Here is a 25,129-nt window from a genome sequence, read left to right as displayed (position 1 = left end):
ATAACCTCCATCCACCTTCGGTGGCAGAGGTAATAATGTTGGGGAACAGGAGGGATCTTTTTGCCAATTTCGGAGCTGGCGATAAAATCGAAAAACTTCAGAAAAGGGAAGCTGTGCAAGTTAAGTGCAGCATCAATTTGCAAGTTACGTAACCATGTAAGAAAAGCCGTTTCGACATGGGACCGATTACATCATCACCGACATCAACGCCGTGCCAAACGTGCCAATTACAATCACATCTTACGATTGGCATGGACAAGATTCACAAAAACCTAAAATAGTTTGACAACCTCATGACGTGAGCTTTCATTACTCACATTTCACCTCGTCAAACTGAAGGTTTGCAAATAAAGTTCAACACTTATGCACAAAGGCTGTGTGAGTCGCAATATTGTACTGTATCGTAAAGAAAATGGACTCGGTGGTAAAAAAAAGGGTTAATAGAACGATTAGTTGGATCCTAATTTGCATGTTTAAAGCCTGGTGTTGGCTTAGCGGTTAGGGTGCCGGCTTGGGATCCTAGGATCCTGGGTTCGAATCCCGGTCGATCGCTGAATCCAGGGGGGTTGACTCAGCCTGTCATCCTTCTGAGGTCGGCAAATTGAGTACCAGTTCACTGGCGATTCCCTGTGTGTTGTAAGAGGCGACTAACAGGGTTGGCGGCAGGAAGGGCATCCGGCCGTAAAACATTGCTTCAAAAAAGGGGACCATGGTGCCCGAAAAAGGCCAACCCCTGATCTGCAGGGAAAAATGGCCTCTAAAGGTGGTTCTAATTTGCATGTTTAGGATAGATGGATTGTAAACCCCAATTTAGGTACGTGTTTAACAGGGCCTTGTCGACCCTCAATCTATTTTTCACTGTGTTATGTATCGAACTCAGGACATTGCAGAGAGTGCATCTGGAGAGTGTCACGGCAGAAAATAAAGACGATGTTCTCTCAGCGTCGTTTTAAGGGTGAATCCAACGTATTACAGGAGACAGAGGGGTAAGTTTTTAAGGAATATTTATTAATCCCGACTATCTGCCATAAGTACAATAATAATAATTAAATGGGCCACTTAATGACTTTCCTATGAATCCACAAATTAAAGAAGTACAAATGTCACAAACAATGCAACTACAACTACAAGTGATTTGGACCAATCAACGGTGTACTTGAGCCGGGCAAGCAATGGGAGTGTCTGATGACGTCATGTGAGGGACGCTTTAGATTTTCGAAGAAGAAAGTGCAGTTGAGAGCTGGGAATATATCATGGGTGAGGTCCACATCACGAGTTCTAGCTGAGAATCTGGAGAGCGAGGAGCATCTGCTGCCTCTCCACAACTCCCTATCGGAGTATCGCAGACAAAAACTCAAGAGTTCTTCTGGACCGGTAGGAGACCCACCTCACTACATGTCATCTCCAGGGAAATAGCAGTCTGTACATCCCATGTAGATATCGTCTTTGGGGGGAAATGTATATGAAGGCGCATTGCTCGGGCCGACAAGGCCTGAATCACCCCTTTTATCCCTTTTATTTATTTTCTCCGCCCTGCATCTAACGCTTATTCTCCTTCTATGTGTCCATCTATCTTGAGAGATAAATTGGACACAGGAGAAAAGCTTGGCCTCCAAATCTGTCATTAAGAATAGGTAACATCAGGTGAGATCGAGATCTTAATTGTTTACAAGTGTGATTAATTTTCCAATCAGGCCATCCTCTTCTTTGCATTTATTTATTTAACTGTTGCTTTTATGCGTTCCTTTCTAGATTTCTTGTACATATTTTTTATTAAACTTACTAGTGAGGTACCCATGTTATGTTCCACATGGGTGGGAATCCAGAATCTAAAAAACATAATTTTATTTGGAGAACTTTTATGATAACCACCAAATGTTTCCAGATGAAGTAAATGGTGAAACTGCTCATGCCGAACCCAAGAATGAGTTTACATGCGGAGAGAGCAGCTTCATCATGCAAAATAAATCAAAACAAATAATAACTAGAACGGGCACTCGGTAGAGCGCATACCTTCGCCGCAGCTACTGTTCTGTACTTGGCATGGGAGTGTAGGGAACAGAACAACAAAAATACGATTTTGACCTTTTCGTGACCTTGACCTTGACCTTTGACCCGATTGCTCCCAAAATCTAATCAAATGTGTCCCGTATAATAACCAATCATCCCACCAAATTTCATGCAATTCGGTTGAATACTTTTTGAGTTATGCGAATAACATACACACACACACACACACACACACACACACACACACACACACACAGACATACAAATAAATACACAGCGATCAAAACATAACCTTCCGCTTTTGCGAAGGTAACTACAACGGCAATCGGAAGAGTGCATACCTCTGCCAGGCTGAACAGTTTATGTTTTGTATCCCACCAATAGGCCAGATCTGCATCAGGACCATAACCAAAATCTAATTGGCTTGTTCTTGTTACCCAACACACTCATTCACAACTTTTTGAAATATCATACTACATATCTTGGTTTTGGCCCCATCTCTCAATGATGAAGAATCATTTTGAAAATAAAAATAAATTATCGTATCCGGTTCTTCAACAAAATCGAATGTGACAATTCATTGTCACACACCACAGAATTTCGTCCAAATCTGTCCACAAATTTTTGAGATAACCTGCTCACAGACAAACAAAGACAGACGTGAAAACATAACCTCCATCCACCTTCGGTAAACGTGAAAACATAACCTCCATCCACCTTCGGTAGCGGATGCAACTAGAAAGCAACCCTGAATGCAAAATCAGTCCATGTCCACTTAGTACAGGAACTAAACTTGATGAAAACAGCAGCTAAAATTAGACACACGTTTTCCATAGTCTCATAAAGTTTTGTTGAAAATTTGCCGAGATAAGCTCAAATGGTAGAACAGTTATGTCCAGACAGAAATAATACACAGATAAACAAGTGGGTACGTGTGAAATCAGTTGCTGACCTTGACTGTTGGACCTTAAAAACAATCGGCTTCTAGTTTTGATTGGTGAACCAATTCAGTGATCCAATATGCAAATCATGTTCAAATTTCAAGTCAACCGGATGAAATTGACGATTTCATGTACCTTGACCCTTTGACCCAATGTTTTTTTTTTTGTTTTTTTTTTCCTTTTCCCATATTTTTTGTCTTTTCTGTATTCTCATAATATAGGTTTGGTAAAAATTTGATGCCAAAAGCTCAAATGGTAAAAAAAAAGAAAAAAAAAAGATTATGGCTTGGACAGACAGATACACACACTTGCAAAACAAGGCTCATGGAAGAGCTAGAACACAGCGCAAGGTGTTAATGGCAAGGACTTCACCTTTTACAAGAGTCAGGACACCCTGCTATTTTGGCCCGCAAGCCCACTTTTGTGTTTCCCCCTTTGCTTCTGCCGTTAGTTTCATTCTGTGGAATCCTGATCTATCCCTTGTTGGAGCTCCTCCATGAGCCTCGACTCTGGATAAATGGTGATTCTCAAAGGGCACAATCTGACCTGTTCAACCACGAAATTTAATCAGTCATATTTTCAATTAAAGGTCACATGACATTCGACCTTTTAAACCCAAAATCTAATCCATTCGTCTTTGTATTACAGTCCATATTTGTACCCGGCTTGGTTGAAATCCCTTCATTGGTTCTCAAGTTATTGTGGTAACAACAACAACAAAAAACCGATAACGGGCAAGTGCATGCCCCGCGTGGATTGTATAGAATTGTGATTGTATGGAAGCAAGTGGGACTATGATTGCATTTGATTGATTGAGACTGATGGTGGGTAGCATCAGGGCCAATGAGAGGGGGTGGGAAGACGAGGGGGTGGGGGGGGGGGGGGGGGGGAGGGTTGCTGGCCCAGGATCCGTCGAGGGGCCAGAGTTCCTACTGTAATAGTTTTAACAATACAACACAGTGAAATCTCTTGGCCTCACTTATCCATTGTTACACGATTGAAGATTCATGGCTGGCGTAAGATCACATTATGCTTTGTTTGATGTCCCACGTTCTTACAAGGTAGGCAGGGAAGGCGTGGCTCAAGTCGTCCACAAACTGGCTGGTCAAGCGTGATGTTAGACTTAGGTTAGGAAAGGAATTTGTAATTTGCTCAGGGTGCCGGTGATAACTTGCCTACTTTTCGTGAAGGACACCATTGGATTTTTAACGTCCAACAACTAATGTCGGTGATGGACATCCTGTTTAACGTCCATCGGTGGGACGGAACACACATTGATGAATCACCCAGTATGTAAAACACTGGGACAACAGTTTCTAACTGGGTCAGGATTGAAACCCACAGAATCTTGTTTCTCACAGTCTGAGAATCCTTTAGGTGCTTTTTTGCAAACTCCAAGCGGGCTTTCGTGTGTCTTTCACTGAGGAGAGGCTTCCGTCTGGCCACTCTGCCATAAAGCCCAGATCGGTGGAGTGTTGCAGTGATGGTTGTCCTTCTGGAAGTTTCTCCCATCTCCACACAGGATCTCTGGAGCTCAGCCAGAGTGACCATCGGGTTCTTGGTCACCTCTAGTACCAAGGCCCTTCTCCCCCGATTGCTCAGTTTGGACGGGCGGCCAGCTCTAGGAAGAGTCCTGGTTGTTCCAAACGTCTTCCATTTAAGAATTATGGAGGCCACTGTGCTCTTGGGAACCTTCAATGCAGCAGATTTTTTTTGTAGGCTTCCCCAGATCTGTGCCTCGACACAATCCTATATATGAGCTCTGCAGGCAGTTCCTTCGACCTCATGGCTTGGTTTTTGCTCTGATGTGCATTGTCAGCTGTGAGACCTTCTATAGACAGGTGTGTGCCTTTCCAAATCATGTCCAATCAATTGCATTTACCACAGGTGGACTTCAATCAAGGTGTACAAACCTCTCAAAGAGAAATGGGAGGCACCTGAGCTAAATTTCAAGTGTTATAGCAAAGGGTCTGAATACTTATGTCAATGTGATATTTCAGTTTTTTATTTTGAATAAATTTGCAAAACTTTCTAAAATCCTGTTTTCTCTTTGTCATTTTGGGGTATTGAGTGTAGATTGATGAGGGAAAAAATGAATTTAAACGATTTCAGCATGAGGCTGCAACATAACAAAATGTGAAAAAAGTGAAGGGGTCTGAATACTTTCTGAATGCACTGTGTGCAAGCCATCATTCGTTATCTGTGTGCAAGGCTTGAACAACATCGGCAAATGCATGTCCAAGAAATGGTTGAGGACGTGTTCAATATCGGGTGTTATTACAACTAAATGGCCGCCAGTCGGCCATCTTTGATCGCATCGCGAACCAAACTGATGTGCATATGTATACCATCATGTAGTCTTTGTGCCAAGTATGAACAGGACCGGTCCATACATCTCTGAGATATGGTTGTGGATGCATGCACGAATGGACGAGACCCAATCCATAAGTTCAACGGGGGCTAATAATAATAATAATAATAATGCTATTTAAATCGATAAAGAAAAGCTGATGTGTCCAAGGGCACTCCGTTTCCTTTATTACCGTTTTTGAACCCCTTCGCAAAATTTAACCATTATACAAGCTTGTCATACAAGCTTGTCATACAAGCTTGGGGTTGACTCAGCCTGTCATCCTTCCGAGGTCGGCAAATTGAGTACCAGTTCACTGGTAATTCCTTGCTTGTCGTTAAAGGCGGCAAAAAGGGTTGGCGTCAGGAAGGGCATCCGGCCGTAAAACATTGCTTCAAAAAGGGGACCAAAAAAAACAAAAAACAACAACAACCACGGTTCCCGAAAAAGGCCAACCCCCGCTTGCGGGGAAAAATGGCCTCTAAAGGTGGTTATTTTTATACAAGCTTGTATGAATGGGTCTATGAGTAAGTTTTTAAGTCTCATGTAATCTAACACCATGCTAAAAGTAAAAAAACTGGTTTCATCCAGCTCACCCCTTCTTCTCACCATTTCTTCGGGGCACAATTCATTTTACGTTTAAAGACCAAATTGCAATTTAGGATATTTGTCACCGATGAACGATTAATCAGAACATCACAGCTCATATCATAAAGAGAACCGTAACAAATTTTATCAATTGCCTTTGTTTAAATAAGCAATTATTTTGTAGTTTTAAAAGGCTGTTGCCAAGTAAAATCATTACTTCCACCGGCCACAGAGTTTTTGGAACGTCATTAGCAGCACCAGCATCATTCTGGGTAAAATGATGGCATCAAAACCAGTCCACTAAGTGCAACGTTGGTCCCAATATGGAAAAAAAAACCCTATAATTACTACGAACATTATCTTTTGGGACCCAAAAAATAATGAAGAAAAATCAATCTTCATACCTCTCCCCTTATCCAAGTCAGGCCTGGGAGCATCGGTTTCCACAAAGGATGATGGTTTTTTCCGCCGAATGGAGGCAGTCTGCGTGGTGGTAGGCTGTGGAACCAAAGGGTAAGCTCAAGCAATTCAACACAGCCATTGAGGAAGGGGAAAAAAAAAACATTTCATATTTATACACAGGGAGTCCCTGGTTTACGAACATGATACTTTGCAATCACATTTCCAGCTTTTGAATATTCGATTCATTCACAAGCACACAGCATTTTGAACACTCATTGTGCTCAGCACCAAATGCAGGAAATCGGACCTCAAGAGTTAATGACCCATTCACAACATAATTTACACGGTCTTCGCTCATCACTCTTCCGCCATTTCAGACGTCAATCTCCATGGGGTTCCTTACCAGCACGATAGAAAGCATTCTCTCCATGGGTTCCTAATCGGCATGAGAGAAGCCTGCCTGCTTCACTTCACCCTGCCACTTCTAACTCGTTATCCATCGCCACCCCTTTCACTCCTCACATTTAATATACTCTAATCTATTCATTCTTCATATAAAAAGTACATTTAATATTAATAACATTTTATGGAAAAAAAGGGTTTAATAGGCTTTTGAACATACATCCTCTATGAGCGCACAGGAAATGGGACGCTCGAATATGGGAAAACGACAATTGCATGGGTGGGGCGCAGGGATTCATTAATGTTCCCATGATGCATCTGGCCTTTTGGTGGCACCAAACTGCACTGTATTTCGACATGCTGACCTCCCCCAACTGCCGTGTCTGTCGAGTGCCCAATAACAATTTGTATGTACACAGTATTGTGTTTCGGCAGGCAGGCTGAGGCACTTGGTGAGCATTTTAACACTTTTTTGCCATAACAACGATTACCAATGGCTGATAAGCATAACGCAAGTTGTACCAGTGACCATGGTAAAAAAAATAGTGCTTTTTAGGCTTTATTATTATTACTGCGTATTTATAGCATCAATTTGTTCATTTTTATGGAGTACCCCACAGGGCAAAGCCGTCTAGAACAGTGTTTGCCCGTCTGTATGTATGTCCCCTCAAGCGTATACCAATTAGAGCTGAGGATCTGGTCACATGACAGGGTGATGTGATTACGTCTGATATAATTACGGCGGTCCGGCGGCCGACTCTCCACACTCCGCTTCATTCAACAGCATTATTTTGGTTTCATGCAATTTCAATTTTCTTGTTGAGCAAACAAAATGAAATAATCAGTTACAAGAAGATGGTAATTGTTTGTGTTTACAGTCAGGATTTTTTTTCCAGCCTCTTTTATTCTTAGGTTTCTGTATCTTTAAGTAATCAGACACTTTTCTGTCATTTGTTGACGCAAGCGAAGCATCTTTGCTGTACCTATTTAAAAATTTTCACATGTACGAGTATACGCTTGCAATGAAGAATCCCGTTGAAAAAAAATAATTAATTCTCGTATCCGAATCCATCTTCAGATTTCCACCAAAATCTAATCGATTTGGTCTTGTCACACACCCAACCCGTCCACCAAGTTTAGTCAAAATCCGTCCATAACTTTGAGATATCGCGCTATATATCGGTTTTAGTCCATCTCCCAATGGTGAAAAATAACTTTAAAATGCCAATAGCCAGATCCAGATCCAAAATCTAATCATTTAGTCCTTGTCACATACACTGCCTCTCCGCCAAATTTCGTCTGAATCCATTGATAACCTTTTGAGATATCTTGTTCACAAACAAACAGACAGGGGTGAAAACATAGCCTCCATCCACCTTCAGTGGCGGAAGTAATAATGTTGGGGAACAGGAGGGATCTTTTTGCCAATTTCGGGGCTTGCGATAAAATCGAAATACTTCAGAAAAGGGAAGCTGTGCAAGTTAAGTGCAGCATCAATTTGCAAGTTATGTAACCATGTAAGAAAAGCCGTTTCGACACGGGACCGATTACATCATCACCGACATCAACGCTGTGCCAAACGTGCCAATTACAATCACATCTTACGACTGGCATGGACAAGATTCACAAAAACCTAAAATAGATTGACAACTTCACGAAGTGAGCTTTCATAACACTCACATTTCACATCGTCGAACTGAAGGTTCGCAAATAAAGCTCAACACTTATGCACAAAGGCTGTGCGAGTCACAATATTTTACTGGATCATAAAGAAAAAGGACTCGGTGGTTAAAAGGGTGAATAGGACGATTAGTTGGATCCCAAATTGCATGTTTAAGGCCTGGTGTTGGCTTAGCGGTTAGGGTGCTGGCTTGGGATCCTAGGATCATGGCTTTGAACCCCGGTCGATCGGTGAATGAACGCCAGGGGGGTTGACTCAGCCTGTCATCCTTCCGAGGTCGGCAAATTGAGTACCAGTTCACTGGTGATTCCCTGTGTGTTGCAAGAGGCGACTAACAGGGTTGGCGGCAGGAAGGGCATCCGGCCGTAAAACATTGCTTCAAAAAAGGGGACCATGGTGCCCGAAAAAGGCCAACCTTGGGGATCTCGCGAGATCTTTGTCGGCGAGGTCACGTCTTTTTGAAGCTGTGCATGCGCTCACGCTTTCGAAGTTAAGTAATTTTTCACAATTGTGTTTTTGTCGAAACTGTATTTATCTTTCGGTGTGTGTACGTATAGTGTGTCCTTAGCAAGATTCTCGGTGTTAATTTTTCATACATGTATACAAAATCGTCGGTTAATTCGTGTCGCGTCTTTTGAGGCCTACAAGGCTACCGTGTCCTACCTTGAGGCTTTGTTTTTCTCCAGCGGTCTGTCGATTGTGCTGCAATTACTTTCGTTCTCTGTTTTTGCCCCAGTCTTTCACCCCATACTTCCTTGTTTAAAATCTCAACGAAAAAAACCCCAAAAAACCCCCCAAAAAAACCATTTCCTGCTCTGTTCTTATTCGTTGTTCTTATTTGCTTATTCGTTGTTCTTATTTGTTCGTTCGTTCTTCGATCACGTGTTTCACCCCCATTTCCATTTTCCATTTCCCCAGAGAGTTTTCACTGCTCAATTTAAAAATGTTTAAACTTCCCCTGAAGTACTGTATTCTGTCGTATATTATAACACCTTTTTCTTCTTCTTCTATAAAAGGATGCTTTCGACTTGCTCACCAAATCTATTCATTCCAAAAAAAAATTCCATCTCTTACAGTTCCTCTTTTCTACATTCCCGAAACTCTCCTGCACTCCACCCCTCCTCCAACGTCCTCAAACATATTTTTGACTCGAAGGTCACAAGAAACTCATTTTGCAATAAATGTTCGTTTTCCATTAATCGTACACTTTCGAAAATCCAATCTCAACCCTCCCCTCCAAATCTTCCCTATCACCCCTTCCCTCCAAAACCTCCCCATCACCCCTCCCCTCCAAATCTACCCCCTTGCCCCTCCCCTCCAAATCTTCCCCATCACCCATCTCTTTCAAATCTTCCCCATCACCCATCCCTTTCAAATCTTCCCCCTTGCCCCTCCCCTCCAAATCCTTCCCATCACCCATCCCTTTCAAATCTCCCCCCTTGCCCCTTCCCTCCTAAACTCCCACCACACCCCACCCCACCCCTCCGAGACTCTCCCTCAGCCCTCCCCTCCTCTCCTCTCCTCTTACCCCTCCTCCTCAAAGCGTCCTGCCCGCTTCTTCCCCCTTCCAACTTTCACTCACCTTCATCTCCACCAACCTTCTGCCTCGCTCTTCCCCCTCCTCAAATAACACCTCACTGTGCCTCACCCAATCACCAACAAACCTTTTGTCCGCCCCATCCTTCCCTTTCTCCAAGCTATTCTGAAATCTCTGACACACCTTCAACAGCTCTCCCTACCTCTTCCTCCTCTTACCCTACCCCTCCCCCCCCTGTTCTGTATCCGATGCTCCCCCCTACCTCTTCATTAACGGTATGGACCTCAAACATCCGGGGCCTTTGCTCAAACTTGACTGATCCTTCCATACAGGTTGCTTCTGACAAACTAGAGGTGATCTGCTTAACAGAAACTTTCCTCCTTCATGATGTCTCTGATTCCTTGGCATCTCTCCCAGGTTACTCCCTCCTCCGGTATGATAGACCTGAGCCTCGTCCTGGAGGTGGGGTTGCTATCTTTATAAAAAAACTTCCTCACTCGACCTGCACTGCCCTCTCTCCACCTCACCCCCAGGAATACCTCTGGCTACGGCTTCCCCTGTGCTCCCACCTTTTGTTCATATGTGTGTTGTACCGTCCACCAAACAGTGATGACTCCATCTACATCTCGCTGTCTGATAATATGGACCAACTTCTATCTACCGATCCCAACTCTCTCTTCCTCATATGTGGTGATTTCAATTGTCACCATGCCAGTTGGCTGGGTGTGGGTACCTCTCTCACCAGCCATGGCTCCTCAGCAAAGGACTTCTGCGACTCACTGGGACTGACACAATCTGTCAATTTCCCGACCCGGATCTCAGTCAACAGAGCATCTTCTCTTCTGGACTTGGTTATGACTAACTTCCCTGAAAATGTCTGCTGCTCTTCTTCTGCTCCAATCAGCTCACCTGATCATGTCTTGTTAAAGTGGACATCTCTCTGACCATTCTCAGAGAGCCTCCTCAGCGTCGACGATTCTGGCATTTCACTCAGGCCAACTGGCACGGTCTTCAAGCAGCCATCAATCATCTGGACTGGTCTCCCATCTCTACCGCCTCTGACATCAACTCATCCTGGGAATTCTTCCAAAGTAAATTGCTCTCTCTCATGCACAGATTTATCCCATCTCGTCTTCAGTTGTCATACCCTTCCTCCCGTCCATGGTACACGGAATCTTGTGGTGAGGCTGTTGCCCAGAAACAACTTGCCTTCGTCTCCTGGAAAGGAAATCCAACGGAAGGAAATCTCATTTCCTTTCACAAAGCCCGAAACAAGTGTGTGTGTGTCCACCCTCAGGAGAGCCAGGAAACAATATCTCTCCATTCTCAAGACCGAACTCTCTTATCTGTCTCCCTCTTCCAAATCCTGGTGGCATCTGGTCAAATCTGTTTCTGGTGTTTGTTCCCCCTCCATCCCCTCCCTCACTTCAAACGGCTACACAGCTGACTCCGCACGTGAAAAAGCTGAATGCCTCAACTCTGTGTTTGCCTCTAAATCTTGTGTCCCAAACCCATCCCTCTCTGTACCCACCGCACCCAGTCTTACCCAGCTGCTCCTGGACTTTGTGTCCTTTCCTCCTGACAAGGTGGAAAAGTTTCTGTCAACCCTCGACACTGATTCTGCAACTGGACCTGACGGCATCAGCCCAAGGGTCCTAAAAGGTCCTGTTCTTCTGCTCTCTCACTCCCTCTCTCTGTTCTCTTCACCCTCTCTTTTGCTCAAGGTCATGTGCCATCTGCTTGGAAATCAGCCAACATCACCGCCTTGCACAAAAAAGGTGCAAAAACAGATCCTAGCAACTACAGACCAATCAGCCTTCTCCCAATTATCAGCAAAGTCATGGAATCCATCATTGCTTCGGATATGAAATCTTTCCTCTTCTCCAATGGCTTGATCACTGATCAGCAATTTGGTTTCAGACCAGGTCACTCTACTCTGGACATGCTGCTTCTGCTTTCTCAACAATGGATGGAGGTCCTCAATGCCAAACAGGAAATTAGAGCTGTCTCCCTTGACATATCACGTGCCTTCGATACGGTCTGGCACCCCGCTCTGCTCACCAAACTCTCCTCCTTTGGTATCCATGGAAATCTCCACGCATGGCTGGCTGACTTCCTCTCTAGTCGGTCAACGTGTGGCACTGAATGGGTTTCTCTCTTCTCCTCTTCCTGTTCAGGATGGAGTTCACCAAGGCAGTGTTCTGGGCCCTGTGCTTTTTCTGGTCTTCATCAAAGATCTCTCTGACTCTCTTGAAAATCCTCTCTATCTCTTTGCTGACGACTCTACTCTCTGTCGCTCCATTCCTCATCCCTCAGATCGGCAGTCTGCAGCCTCCTCACTCTCTGCAGACCTGGACAAAATCACAGACTGGGCAAACAAGTGGAAAATGTCTTTCAATCCTGCTCGTCGTCCTAGCTCGTCTTCCCGCTGTTGAAACCAAAGCGTTCAGTATCATTGGAATCTCCCGCGATGAAGCTAACTCCGAGGGCCTTTCACTCACTCACCGCAGGCAGGTTGGTGGTCTTTCTGTCTTCTACCGACTCCTCTCTGGCCTTGCCCCCCCAGCTCTCTCTGGGCTCTGTCCCCCAAGTATTCCTGCAGGTCGCCCAAGATCTGCCTGCAACCCTCTTTTGGTTAAACTGCCAAAATCAAGACTCTCTGCTCACCTTCACTACCTCATTCCTCTTTTCTCCTGCATCTGGAACAAACTCCCTCACTCTCTTCAATCCCACTCCACCCTCCAGGTCTTTAAAACAGCTGTTCACCACCATCTCTTATCTTCCCCCATCCAAAACCTTGATCTTTTCTACCCCCGCTAATTTCACCCCAAATCCACTTTTTTGAAATACCAACTTCTTTCCTGGAAGTCCTTGGTGTCGTTGTGTTTTATACTTCTCCCACCCCCCCCCCCTTCCCACACCTCCTCCCCCCAAGCCCTCTCCCTCCCACACATCTCCCTGCTCTCAAATGTTGTGTTTGTGTGCTTCCCCTTCTCTCCCCATCTTGTCTACCGCTCCCTCTTTTTAAATATTTTGTTTGTCTGTTTGATTTGTTTGTGTGATAAATGTTAGCTCTTTCACGAGCCTTGATTCTGCATACAAAAAAAAAAAAAAAAAAAAAAAACCCGAAAAAGGGAATTACACCTACCTGCCACACTAAGTTAAAGTTTTGTCGGCCCGAGACGTGCCGTGAGGAATGAGGGTGCTGTGTTACTGTTTTTAGAACCTTCACTTTATCAAATTTAGTATTAAAATCCCTAATAACCCACATCCCCCCTTTAATTGGCTGTTAATTGAAATGAGTGCACCGTAGCTAGTCCAGGTACAAGCACGTAGGCCACCATAGAACCTCTCTATAGTTATTTCTTTATTATGTGTTCTAGTATAAGGCTCTGTTTCCCATTAGTTGACACTGCATTGCACCGAATCAAATAAGATAGATCCCCTACAATATCGCCGTGGCCTGCATAGCGCCAGCACCGCGGCGTTCGCCACCGTTGCATTGGGTGGGGTTATTGGCATCACCATCGCCCCAATCTCCATTACGCACGCGGTCAAGCCAACGAACAAGGGCGTTGCCCGCCCATCGTCATCAGAAGGTGGAGCCAGCGAGCCCCCACCAGCCAACCAGGGCTGAGGAGATACCATCACAGGTGTGGCGCACATTGATCTTGAAGCGCGTTATAAAAGCGCCCGCGCAAGCCTTTTCGAGGGAGATGCGGCAGATGCGTGAACCAGCAGATGCGTGAACCAGCAGATGCGTGACCCAGCTGAGTTCTGAACCAAGGGATTTCTGCAGAGAGCCGTTTCAAGCAGCCGTGTGAAGCCCTGACGGGGCAGCGAGTGACCCTACCAGTGTGCGGTGTAAAGCCGAATACGAGGAGCTGCCGGCTCTTCGCTTCCCGCCCGGAGCGGACCCGTTTGCTGTGCCCTGTGGTCCCACCTTCGCATCCTTCCAGCCATTCGTTCGTGCCTTCATTCCCCCATTCGTGTCAGTCTGACTGTCGTCTGTTTGTCTGGGGTATAAGTAAGACTGTATAGATAAGCTAGAATTGCACTGTGTCTCCCTCTTCTGTAAATTAATTTCGTTTTCTTTCCTTCTCCCTTGGTTTCTTTGATTGTGTAAAGAGTAATTAATAATAAATCCCTGTTCTTCCTACCTTTGCCTTCTTTTCTTCACATCCGTTCGTCTTTGTGATTTCCATCATTGAACACCTGTGGCACGATTTGGCCAACGCATAGGAATCGGGTTTAGTACTTGCTAATGGTTCGAACCGCGGGCTGCTAACCCGCTCGGCAAATAACATCTTGTCCGTGGTTTCGAACGGGGCTATCCACCGGCTTCGTGGAGAGGTTGGCGGAGGTGTACGGGACTCCCTTGACCAATCACCTCGGCCAATCTCACCCCACGAAGAAGCGGGATAGTTCCAGGACCGGGGAGATGGCCAGCTTAACAGGACAAGGGGCTAACCACCCCTTGCTAACGGGAGAGCCGTCCCCCGTTTCCGTAACAATACATATATATATATATGTATGTATGTATATACATAAGACCGACTACATACACATACAACACACATACAAACACACATATATATACATATATACACACACACACACACACACACACACACACACACACACACACACACACACACACACACACACACACACACACACACACACACACACACACACACACACACACACACACACACACACACACACACACACACACACACACACACACACACACACACACATACACACACACACACTACTAGGAATTTCAGGAATGAAGTCGGAGATTGAAAGAGGTGGATTTGGGGTGTATTAACGGGGGTAGGAAAGATCAAGGTTTTGGATGGTTATATATACACACACACACATATATATATATAATCTTCACAACCAAACTACTTTGGACCTTAAACCGCTCATGTGGCCATTATGATTAACTTGCATCAACGGAGCTTCATTTTCTACCTTCCCCACAGTCGCCATTATCTGCCGTCCTATCCCTCACTTCCTGTACTCTCACCTTGTCATTCTTCCCATCCTTCTCCCCAGAATCCCCTTCCGAGAGACGAGTGCGAAGCTTCACCGATCCCTCTTTGAAAATATCGCCAAAGCCAAACCCACGGATCCTTTTTGAGTGCATTTCCAAGCCGCCACCACCACCACCACCACCACTGGGTTCCACTGCACTCGAGTCCTTTGTGCTTCCATCTGCCAATCGCACACACAATGAACAAAGCCAAACATCCATCCAGGCCTTGACACAAGAGTTCGAGCCATTCACTATAAACAGAGTGAGATAAATATTTTCGCCATCATGATTCTAAATGGGCACAAATTAAAATGATCCAATTTGAATCGACAATGAGCTCAACAATGAGATCGACAATCAACAGACGGTCAAATTGAATCCATTTATAAAGGCTGCTTTCAGGAAGCCAATACTATTCTCTGTGTGAGAGCAGGATGTTTTAGCAATTCTCAATCTATTGGAATATTGCAATTCAAATGGCCTATCGTTTGCTTCAGACATTAAGTTGGCCTACCGGATGTGTCAGAGGGGGGCTCAACGAGTGGCGTGGTTTGCTCCCCATTCTCCTGTTCTCCCTCATCGTTGTTGGTGGAGCTCGTGACCTCCTTGACAAAGTTGGATGGAAACACACCAGTCTGGCCATTCAAACTGCCCTCCCACCAACCTTCTTCCACCTGTGCAAAATGGCATGATGATTATGGATAAGTCAAAATGAAAGGTTTGCCCATGGGGTAGAAATCTGATGCAAAATAAGGGGAGGGAGGGGATAGGGTCTGGTCTTCAACTTAAGCAAGAATGCAACTAACTTCCTTGGTGATGTCGATAATGTCTCCCGCAAACAGTTGAAGTTCATCCTCATTTTGTGGTGCATAACTGAACACCACCTCACACTGCCTTCGGCGAGATTTGTCTGCAACCGACAACACGGCAGGAAATGAGAATCAGGGTCAAGGTTGGTTGTGGATGAGGAACTTTGAGAGACAGTTTGAGTGGAAACTTCGACAACCGCTGTTTAATGTGGGTGCACAAGTGCTGGAAAATGACAAATGGCAGCAGCTTGTTCAATCAAATAACTACTCCCTATCCCTGCCGTAGTCCAACAGAACCCTTCAATGCTGTGATTGAACACACATTTCAAACAATACAATTTTTTTTTTTTTAAAGGAAGCAAACCCAATCTTTTTTTTATTTTATAGAAAAGTTTTAGCCAAACAAATCAACGTAGTGTTTGTTGTGCAGATGCGCGATTTCTTTTTTTGCAAGACTTCCTATGGACCAAGTGCTGCTACATCATGAGATCACGTGATATTTTTTACGCTGCCACTTATTTGCCCATTCATCAGTTGTTGTTTTTTGTATGATCGCCTAACTCCAGCACTTGGTAGGTACGATAAGCGATCATGTGAAAACTCCCACATTAAAGCAACGGAACACGGAAGCACTTTAAGTGAGGTTGTATACAAAAAGCCCTTTTTCTGTTAATAATAATTACTGTTCATCTCAAAAGCATGCACGACTTAATACATGGTGTACGTGCTACGTTCCCAATCTGTCTGCAAATGTTTTTGAAAGGAATGGCTGTGATACAAACTGATTAAATAAAAACAGAATGGAATGCTCCACTTTCCCAGGGTTATTACAGAAAACAAAACTTGATGATAATCCCCATTTGTTTCCATGCTGCACCTTCATATAAAAACAAATAATAATAAAAAAAGGAGTCATTTCACAAAAAACAATTTGGAACTTGATCTAGGTCAGCAAAGCAATCAGGAAAACAGAAATGCTCGGCTTTAAAGTAAACCTAGCGGTAAGACTATACAAGGATCTCAACATGCGGCCATTTCCTCCGGAATTAGAATGCATTTGAACCATCATTCCCCTTTCGATCCGTGTAATCAGGCAAGCCACACACCCATGGACAGCAGTGACCTCACGTGGGGCCCGACTTCATAGGAACGCGCATTTCACGACAGGTAACGAATGGACTGGGATAACAAACATGCACGTAGGGTTCAAATGTCAATCTTCTACATTTACACATGTAGGCTGAACAGGTCATGCTTTCACACGTTTGTATCACACTTGTTCAGCTTGCATAGTTGATATATATATATATATATATATATATATATATATATATATATATATATATATATATATATATATATATATTATAATAGCCGTAGATGATTCTGTCTGTCTGTCTGTTGGGCGTCTGTCCGGGGTGTGGCTTACTCGGTTTGCAGAGTAGCTCCACCCATTCTGGGAGTGGCTTCATATAATTATAAACAAATATCCACCATTTTATTAACTTGCATAGATTTGAGGCCTGTTTTGTAGGCCCGTGGTGTCTTGCTCTCTCTCCCAGTTTTATTTCAAATCAAATTCGATATATCATTTCATTTTTCACAGTCGCTAACATAGTTTTAGACTCGGTTGAAAAAAAACGGGAAGAAAATCCAATGAAAGTTGCCGTTTATAGAACGAAATGAATTCTCAAACGCCTGTAACTTCAAGGCCATTAAGTCTCTCTCATGCCTTTATCTCCAATCTAACTCACCATATGATTTCATTTTTATCGATGGTTTTAGACTCGGTGTCAGCAATAATTGAGAACATTCCACACATGCGGGAAAATGCAGATATATTTTTAAAAATCGCGTCATGGTGTATCATACACCGCCCAACATGACACCGACGGCAACGTGTCGATACATATTAAAAATTCGATATATCATTTCATTTTTCACAGTCGCTAACATAGTTTTAGACTCGGTTGAAAAAAAACGGGAAGAAAATCCGATGAAAGTTGCCGTTTATAGAACGAAATGAATTCTCAAACGCCTGTAACTTCAAGGCCATTGAGTCTCTCTCACGCCTTTATCTCCAATCTAACTCACCATACGATTTCATTTTTATCGATGGTTTTGGACTCGGTGTCAGCAATAATTGAGAACATTCCACACACGCGGGAAAATGCAGAGATATATTTTTTAAAATCGCGTCATGGTGTATCATACACCGCCCAACATGACACCGACGGCAACGTGTCGATATATATTAAAAATTCGCTTTTGCTTTTCCGTTAAGATATATTACTTTTTCGTTTGATGACAGTCGTCACAAAAACGTCAACAATGATGCCGACATATATTTCTTCGTTTTTATTTCATTCAACATTATTATCCGGAAGTAAAATATGTTTCAGGAAATTACAGAGAGATATTTCTTCGTTTTTTTTATTAGTTATGTGCGCATACACTTTAAATAGGTTTATTTGAAATCTTTAATTTTCCACAATATAATTTACTTGCCATTTATCATTTGATGATTACGAGACAAATTCCTCTTGAGGATCGTGACAATTCATGCGCTGCGTGGAAACTTCTATTTCCAAAATGAATGAGACGCTCGATGAAGAACGCAGACTTGAACAGGATGTAGCAAGAAAACGAATGAGACGGGCGAACGAGTCCATCGACGAACGTCAATGCAAACTTGCGGGGTCACCCGTGGGAATCCCACGGGCATGGATGTGTGTGACATTTCGACATATTGAGTTAGATGCTGCACATTCATTTTTACAAAATGGTTACTGGCAAGTCATCAGATCCAGAAATGGTGTACAACATGCATTTTAAAGGCCATTTTCCCTGCTAGAGTGGGGGTTAGCCTTGCGGTCCCCATGACAATCTTCTCCATTTTGCCCTATTTTCTGCATCTCTCCTTGCTAACCCTCTTGCCCGCATTTCTTCTTCCACCATCTTTAGCCAAGTCTTTCTCGGTCTTCCCAGTCCTCTACTTCCTTCTACATCAATTTCCATCACTCTTCTCAACCAGTCACTTTCATCCGTCCTCAACACATGACCAAACCATCTCAGCCTGTTCCTCTTCACAGCATCAATCACAGGCAATATTCCCATCATCTTTCGCAATTCATCATTTGTCTTCCTCTCTCTCAACGATACTCCGCACATCCATCGAAACATTCGCATTTCCACCCTTTCCAGCCTTCGTTGCTGCTCGACGTTCATTACCCATGTCTCGCTCCCATAAATCATAACACTTCTCACACATGCAGCATACACCTTTCCCTTCAGCTTCAGCGACACTCTCCTCCTCATCAGCACGCCACTCAGTTCCCGAAACTTCTTCCATGCACATCTCACTCGAGCAACCGTTGCCGAGTCTGATCCACCTTCTCCATTCAGCATGTCTCCGAGGTAGCAAAATGTTTTCACACCTTCCAGCTTCACGCCGTCTCCAAGATCCAACTCAACATTTCCTCCATCTGCAGCTCCCTCTGTGCACACCTTACATTTGAATGTAGCTGCCACACTGGTAAATGACCCTCTCAGACCACTACATTTTTGATGAACCCACTCAGCGCACATTGTACATTGAATGGAGTTCACTCCGACACCCTTCCTGCACACAGCACACGGCCACTTCCCAGTTATTTCCACCTCACCACATGCTTTACCACTTGCCATCACCTTCGTCTTTCCGATATTCACCTTCAGACCTTTTGTCTCCATACATTCCTTCCACTTGTTCATCTTTTCCTTCAGTCCATCCATACTTTCCGCAATCAACACCAGATCATCTGCATACAACAACTCCCACGGTAAACCCTCCTTTACGTTCTGAGCCAGCACCTCCATCACAGCTACAAATAGTAGTGGACTTAGTACCGACCCCTGATGCACTCCCACCTTCACCTCAAACTCACCACTGTTCCCGTCCTTCGTCCTTACAGCTGTGCGCGCTCTTTTGTACATTGCCATCACTACTCTGATCAACCATTCCTCCACTCCTAACTTCCTCAATGCCCATGTCAATACTTTGCGTGGAACCCTATCGAATGCTTTCTCCAGATCAACAAACCCAAAAAACAACTTCTTCCTCTTCTCCATGTACTTCTCCTGCAACTGCCTCACAATGAAAAGCGCATCTGTCGTTCTTCTTCCTGGCATAAATCCAAACTGCATTTCGTCGATCTTCACTTTCTTCCTTATCCTCCTCTCCAACACCCTTTCCAATACCTTCATTCCATGCTCCAATAACTTTATCGCTCGGTATGAGCCACACTCCAGAGGGTCACCTTTCCCCTTGTATAGAGGGACGAGGGTACTCAGTTCCCAATCCACTGGAATGCGGCGTTCTTTCACCACCAGATTACAGATCTCTGTCATTCTCTTCACACCCCAACTTCCTGCTGCCTTCAACATATCTCCCACAACTCCCGTTGGCCCTCCCGCTTTTCCACTCTTCATTGCTTTTATCGCTTCCTCAACTTCCTTCTCAGTTATCTTCTCTGCCGGTCCTAAAACTGGGTTACTCTCTATGTTGCCATCCCATTCATTCTCTGTATTGAACAGCATTTCCATATATCTTTTCCATCTTCCTTTAATTCCATCTGGGTCGCCAACGATTTGTCCCACTTCATCCTTCAAGCAACTCACCCCCATCACGTCACACCTCTCTTTCGCTATGTGCTTTGCAATCCTGAATACTGCTTTCTGACCCTCTTCCGAATCCAAGCGTTCTCCGAACATTTTCCTACATGCCTCCTGCGCCTTTGCTACCTCTTTCTTTGCAGCCTTCCTGGCGGCCTTATATGCTCTGCTGTTTCTGCTCCCGTACCCTTCGCCTTCTGCCACTCCTTGAACTTCTTCCTCTTCTCGTCAATCCTCTTTCCAACTTCATAATCCCACCACCATGTTTCCGAGTGCCTCGGTGGTCCTTTTGTCCATCCACATACCTCACCAACGGCTCCCAATAGACTAGCTTTCATTGACATCCAACCACTTTCAAGCTCAACCACATCATCCTCTACCCTACTCAGCCTCTCTTTTAATGCCTCCCTTACTGTCACCTCTTTCAACCTCCACACCTTCATTCTTGGTTGGTACTTCACCCGCCGAGCTCTCCTCGCACCTTTCACCCTTATGTCGCAGACAACCAAGTGGTGCTGTGAAACAGCCTCCTCCCCCGGGATCACCTTTGTGTCCCGCAGGTGCTCCCTATCTCGCCTACGCACCATCAGGTAGTCAACGGTTGTCGTCGACCCACCTGACGTGTATGTAACAAGCTTATTATCCTCTTTCTGGAACTGAGTATTACAAATCAACAAATCAGCTCCATCAGCAAACTCCAAAATCCTTTCACCTTCTCCATTTCTCACACCATATCCGTAACCCCCATGAACTCCCTCAAAACCATCCATACTCCTTCCCACATGTCCATTCAGGTCTCCTCCCACCACAACAACTTCTTCATCTTTCACGTTTTCCATCAGCTTCTCTATCGCACACCAGAACTTGTCCTTCTCTTCATTGCTTCGACCAACCTGCGGAGCATATCCCGAGATGACGTTCACCAAGAGCTTTCCAATCATCATTTTCACCATCATCAACCTATCACTCACTCTAGTCACACTCACCACACTGTCTACAAACTCCTCAGAAAACAGGACACCAACACCATTCACACCCTCCGGGCACCCTTGCCACACAAACTTGTATTTCTGTCCCTGCCTACCCTTCACCATTCTCACACCACTTCCCTTCCATCTCGTCTCTTGCACACAACATATGTCCACTCTTCTTCTGACCAATACTTCCACCACTTCTCCTGATCTCCCTGTCATTGTCCCTACATTCCATGTCCCAAACCTCAGAAACCGATCTCCACTTCGGGCTGCACCCTGCCAATATTTAGTTGTAATTGTCATGGTTCTCTTTTTGTAATGAACACAATTTATTTACGCGCAAGCACGAAAGCAAGACGGGCCGATTTCCGATTTCGACGGGCCGACGGGCGAGACGGGCCGATTTGGAGCAAGAAAAAGAACGAGACGGGAGAAAAACGAGAGAAACGAGACGGGGAAAGCCGATTGGAGAGGCGAGTGAGGAGCGATTGGAGAGGCGAGTGAGGAGCGATTGGAGAGGCGAGTGAGGAGCGATTGGAGAGGCGAGTGAGGAGCGATTGGACAGGCGAGTGAGGAGCAATTGGAGAGGCGAGTGAGGAGCGATTGGAGAGGAGAGTGAGGGATTGGAGAGGAGAGGAGTGTGAGGGATTGGAGAGGAGAGGAGAGGAGTGTGAGGGATTGGAGAGGTGAGGGATTGGAGAGGAGAGGAATGTGAGGGATTGGAGAGGAGAGGAGTGCTAGGTGGAGAGAGGAGAGTGTCAGGTGGAGAGGAGTGAGGGGTCACATATTATGTGAAATAAATAAATTGTGTTCATTACACCATTTCTGGATCTGATGACTTGCCAGTAACCATTTTGTAAAAATGAATGTGCAGCATCTAACTCAATATGTCGAAATGTCACACACGCCCATGCCGTGGGATTCCCACGGGTGACCCCACTATATTTCTTCGTTTTTATTTCATTCAACATTATTATCCGGAAGTAAAGGTTCACATATTCATTTCACGTGTGCATGGACATGAAACACAGATGGGAAATTGCATAGAGATATTTCGTTCGAAGCAATTATACACCGCCCAAATAAAATATTTCACCGATACACCGAGCGAATTTCAGCGAATTTCACCGAGTTTCAGGAAATTACCCAGAGATATTTCTTCGTTTTTATTTCATTAGTTACTAGCAGAAGTACTCAGCGTTGCCGGGCGGGGGAGGGGGGAAGGGCACGTACACTTTAAACATGTATATACATGTGGGATGTGGGATATATACATGTGGGACGTGTGTGTGTGTGTGTGTGTGTGTGTGTGCATATATGTGTGTGTGTGTGTGTGTGTGTGTGTGTGTGTGTGTGTGTGTGTGTGTGCGTGCATGCATGCATATATGTGCATGTGTGTATATATATATATGTCTCTGTGTGTGTGTGTGTATGTGTATATATATATATATATGTGTGTGTGCATATGTGTGTATGTGCGTGCATGTGTGTCGATGTACGTGTGTGTGTGCGTGTATGTGTGTGTATATATATATGTGTGTGTGTGTTTTTGTGCATGTGTGTATATGTGCGTGTCTGTATGTGTATATGTGTGTGTGTATGTGTGTGTGTATGTGTGTGTGTGTGTGTGTATGTATGTGCATGTGTGTCGGTGTACATGTGTGTGTATACGTGTGTATGTGTGTGTGTATATATATATATATATATATATGTGTGTATGTGTATATATGTGTGTGTCTGTATGTGTATATATGTGTCTGTATGTGTATATATATATATATATATGTGTGCGCATGTGTGTGGGTGTACATGTGTGTGTGTGTGTATGTATATGTATGTATGTGTATGCATGTGTGTGTATGTGTATGCATGTGTGTGTGTGTGTGTGTGTGTGTGTGTGTGTGTGTGTGTGTGTGTGTGTGTGTGTGTGTGTGTCTGTGTGTCTGTATGTGTATATGTGTATGTGTCTGTGTCTGTGTGTGTATATGTGTGCATACATATGTGTATGTGTATATGTGTGTATGTGTATATGCATGTGTCGGTGTACATGTGTGTGTGCGTGTGTGTGCGTGTGTGTGTGTGTGTGTGTGTTTGTGTGGGTGTGTGAATAAGAGAGAGACCGAATTGTGAGATACAGAAATGAAAAAACGAGGTGTGTGTGTGTGTGTGTGTGTGTGTGTGTGTGTGTGTGTGTGTGTGTGTTATTGTGAAACTGCATGTGCAGGTGCAGCATCTAACTCAATATGTCGAAATGTCACACACGACCATGCCCGTGGGATTCCCACGGGTGACCCCACTAGTATATATATATAGTTACAGTAGCCAGAGCGGCATCCCACTCCAGGCACCAATTTGTTACGGTGTTCGGACAGGAATCCTGCTCCTGAACACCAAAGGCCCGGGGTCGAGGGGGTTAACCTCCATTCCCTCCCGAACTTACCGGACCTGCGGCTGCCGCACACAAATAACTTCGTACTTAGCAGGCTGCAAATCAGCAACTACGAACGCCGATTGGTCCATCACACGGTAGCTTACCTGGACTACGTGACGGTCCCAATTGGGGAACGCACCGTACCCTCCGGCGGTATACCAATTTAGTTGGCCGAGCGAAAACCGTTGGTAATTGCCGGAGTAACGCTAATGTCGTTACGGCCGATGTTAACCTGGGTGCGAGCAATGGCAGATCAATGGAGGAAAAGACATCCACGGACAGAGAGAAAGGAAAACGTTTAACGATTCGATTTATTTACAAATATTTACAGTGTAATTGGTCAATAGGAAAGAAAAATGGACGAGAAGCAGGAACTTAGCTTATTCTCCGCGTTATTACGATTACTACAAATAAACACCACATGGGCCCAGCACACTTTCACGGGGGAGGGGAGTGGGACGAACAAACGTTGGAGACCTGTTACTATTCGCACAAAGGCCTCGGTGCTCCGGATGCCTCTCCTTGCGATGACCCCGTCCTGGTGTCGCCACCAAGCAGCACGAACAGGCAGGTGAAGTCGATTCCAGCACGAACAAGGGCAGATGAGGTCGTGCACATGTGCACTGAGAGGCAGTCCGGCAGCCAGCAGAGAAAATGAACAAGGTCCAAAGCGAAGAGGAGTGCTAACAAAACGTGTTCAGCCACAAGGTCCAGTGTGAAAGAGAGTGATACAGGCACGTGCTAGGTCCACAATGCAGGCCCAATCGTGGAGCACATGTGCTCAGTGAACCCAGCAGAGAGAGACAGGCCCAGAGTCGACAAAGAGACAGGCCCAGAGTATAGCAATCTTGCAGACATGTGGTGAGTGCACAAGAGACAGGCCCCAGGGTGGAATAATGCAGGTGTAGAGGCCTACGAGAGGGAGACCAGCCAAGAGCAAAATGTCCACGTGCTGAGTGGGCTGAGAGAGAGCAGCCAGAGAGAGAATCAGTCTTGAATCTCTTTGTTCACCCTCATTGAGGGTGGGGGGTGGTGGGGGGATCTTGGAGGTCTCCTGGCTCCCGATTGGTGGAGCCCATTACTCCGCCTCACAAGCTCCCCCAAAATGATTCAGGACCTGATTGGTGGGTTTCTGAGCCTGGACACCATGGTGTGCCTTTGGGCCTGGTAAATTATCCCTTATGAGTGGAGGACCGATCTTTCCCTTTCCCCAATGCAAAAAGACATACCAACCCGAAATAAGGGGAAGGAGCTAAGATCGTGGTGTGCTATGAAATAACTATTCTAAGGAACCTTAGACT

General features: G+C 44.8%; 1 protein-coding gene across 9 annotated transcripts in view; it reads right to left on the bottom strand.

The window, feature by feature from the left end:
• LOC137423607 (SH3 domain-containing kinase-binding protein 1) overlaps positions 1 to 25,129 on the bottom strand; it is a 245,006-nt gene that overhangs the window by 49,240 nt on the left and 170,637 nt on the right. For all 9 annotated transcript variants that reach the window (XM_068110944.2, XM_068110946.2, XM_068110945.2 and 6 more), the window contains 4 exons: positions 15,768 to 15,871; positions 15,476 to 15,635; positions 14,953 to 15,140; positions 6,294 to 6,387 (listed from right to left, as the gene is read on the bottom strand). In XM_068110944.2, coding sequence (XP_067967045.2) covers positions 6,294 to 6,387; positions 14,953 to 15,140; positions 15,476 to 15,635; positions 15,768 to 15,871 — 546 coding nt within the window. The remainder of the gene's footprint in view (positions 1 to 6,293; positions 6,388 to 14,952; positions 15,141 to 15,475; positions 15,636 to 15,767; positions 15,872 to 25,129) is intronic.

This window comes from Myxine glutinosa, chromosome 3 (assembly GCF_964187855.1).
Source record: "Myxine glutinosa chromosome 3, kmMyxGlut1.1, whole genome shotgun sequence".
Taxonomy (NCBI): domain Eukaryota; kingdom Metazoa; phylum Chordata; class Myxini; order Myxiniformes; family Myxinidae; genus Myxine; species Myxine glutinosa.
The sequence above is the reverse complement of the archived record's forward strand: the minus strand, read 5'-3'. Positions and strand labels throughout refer to the sequence as shown.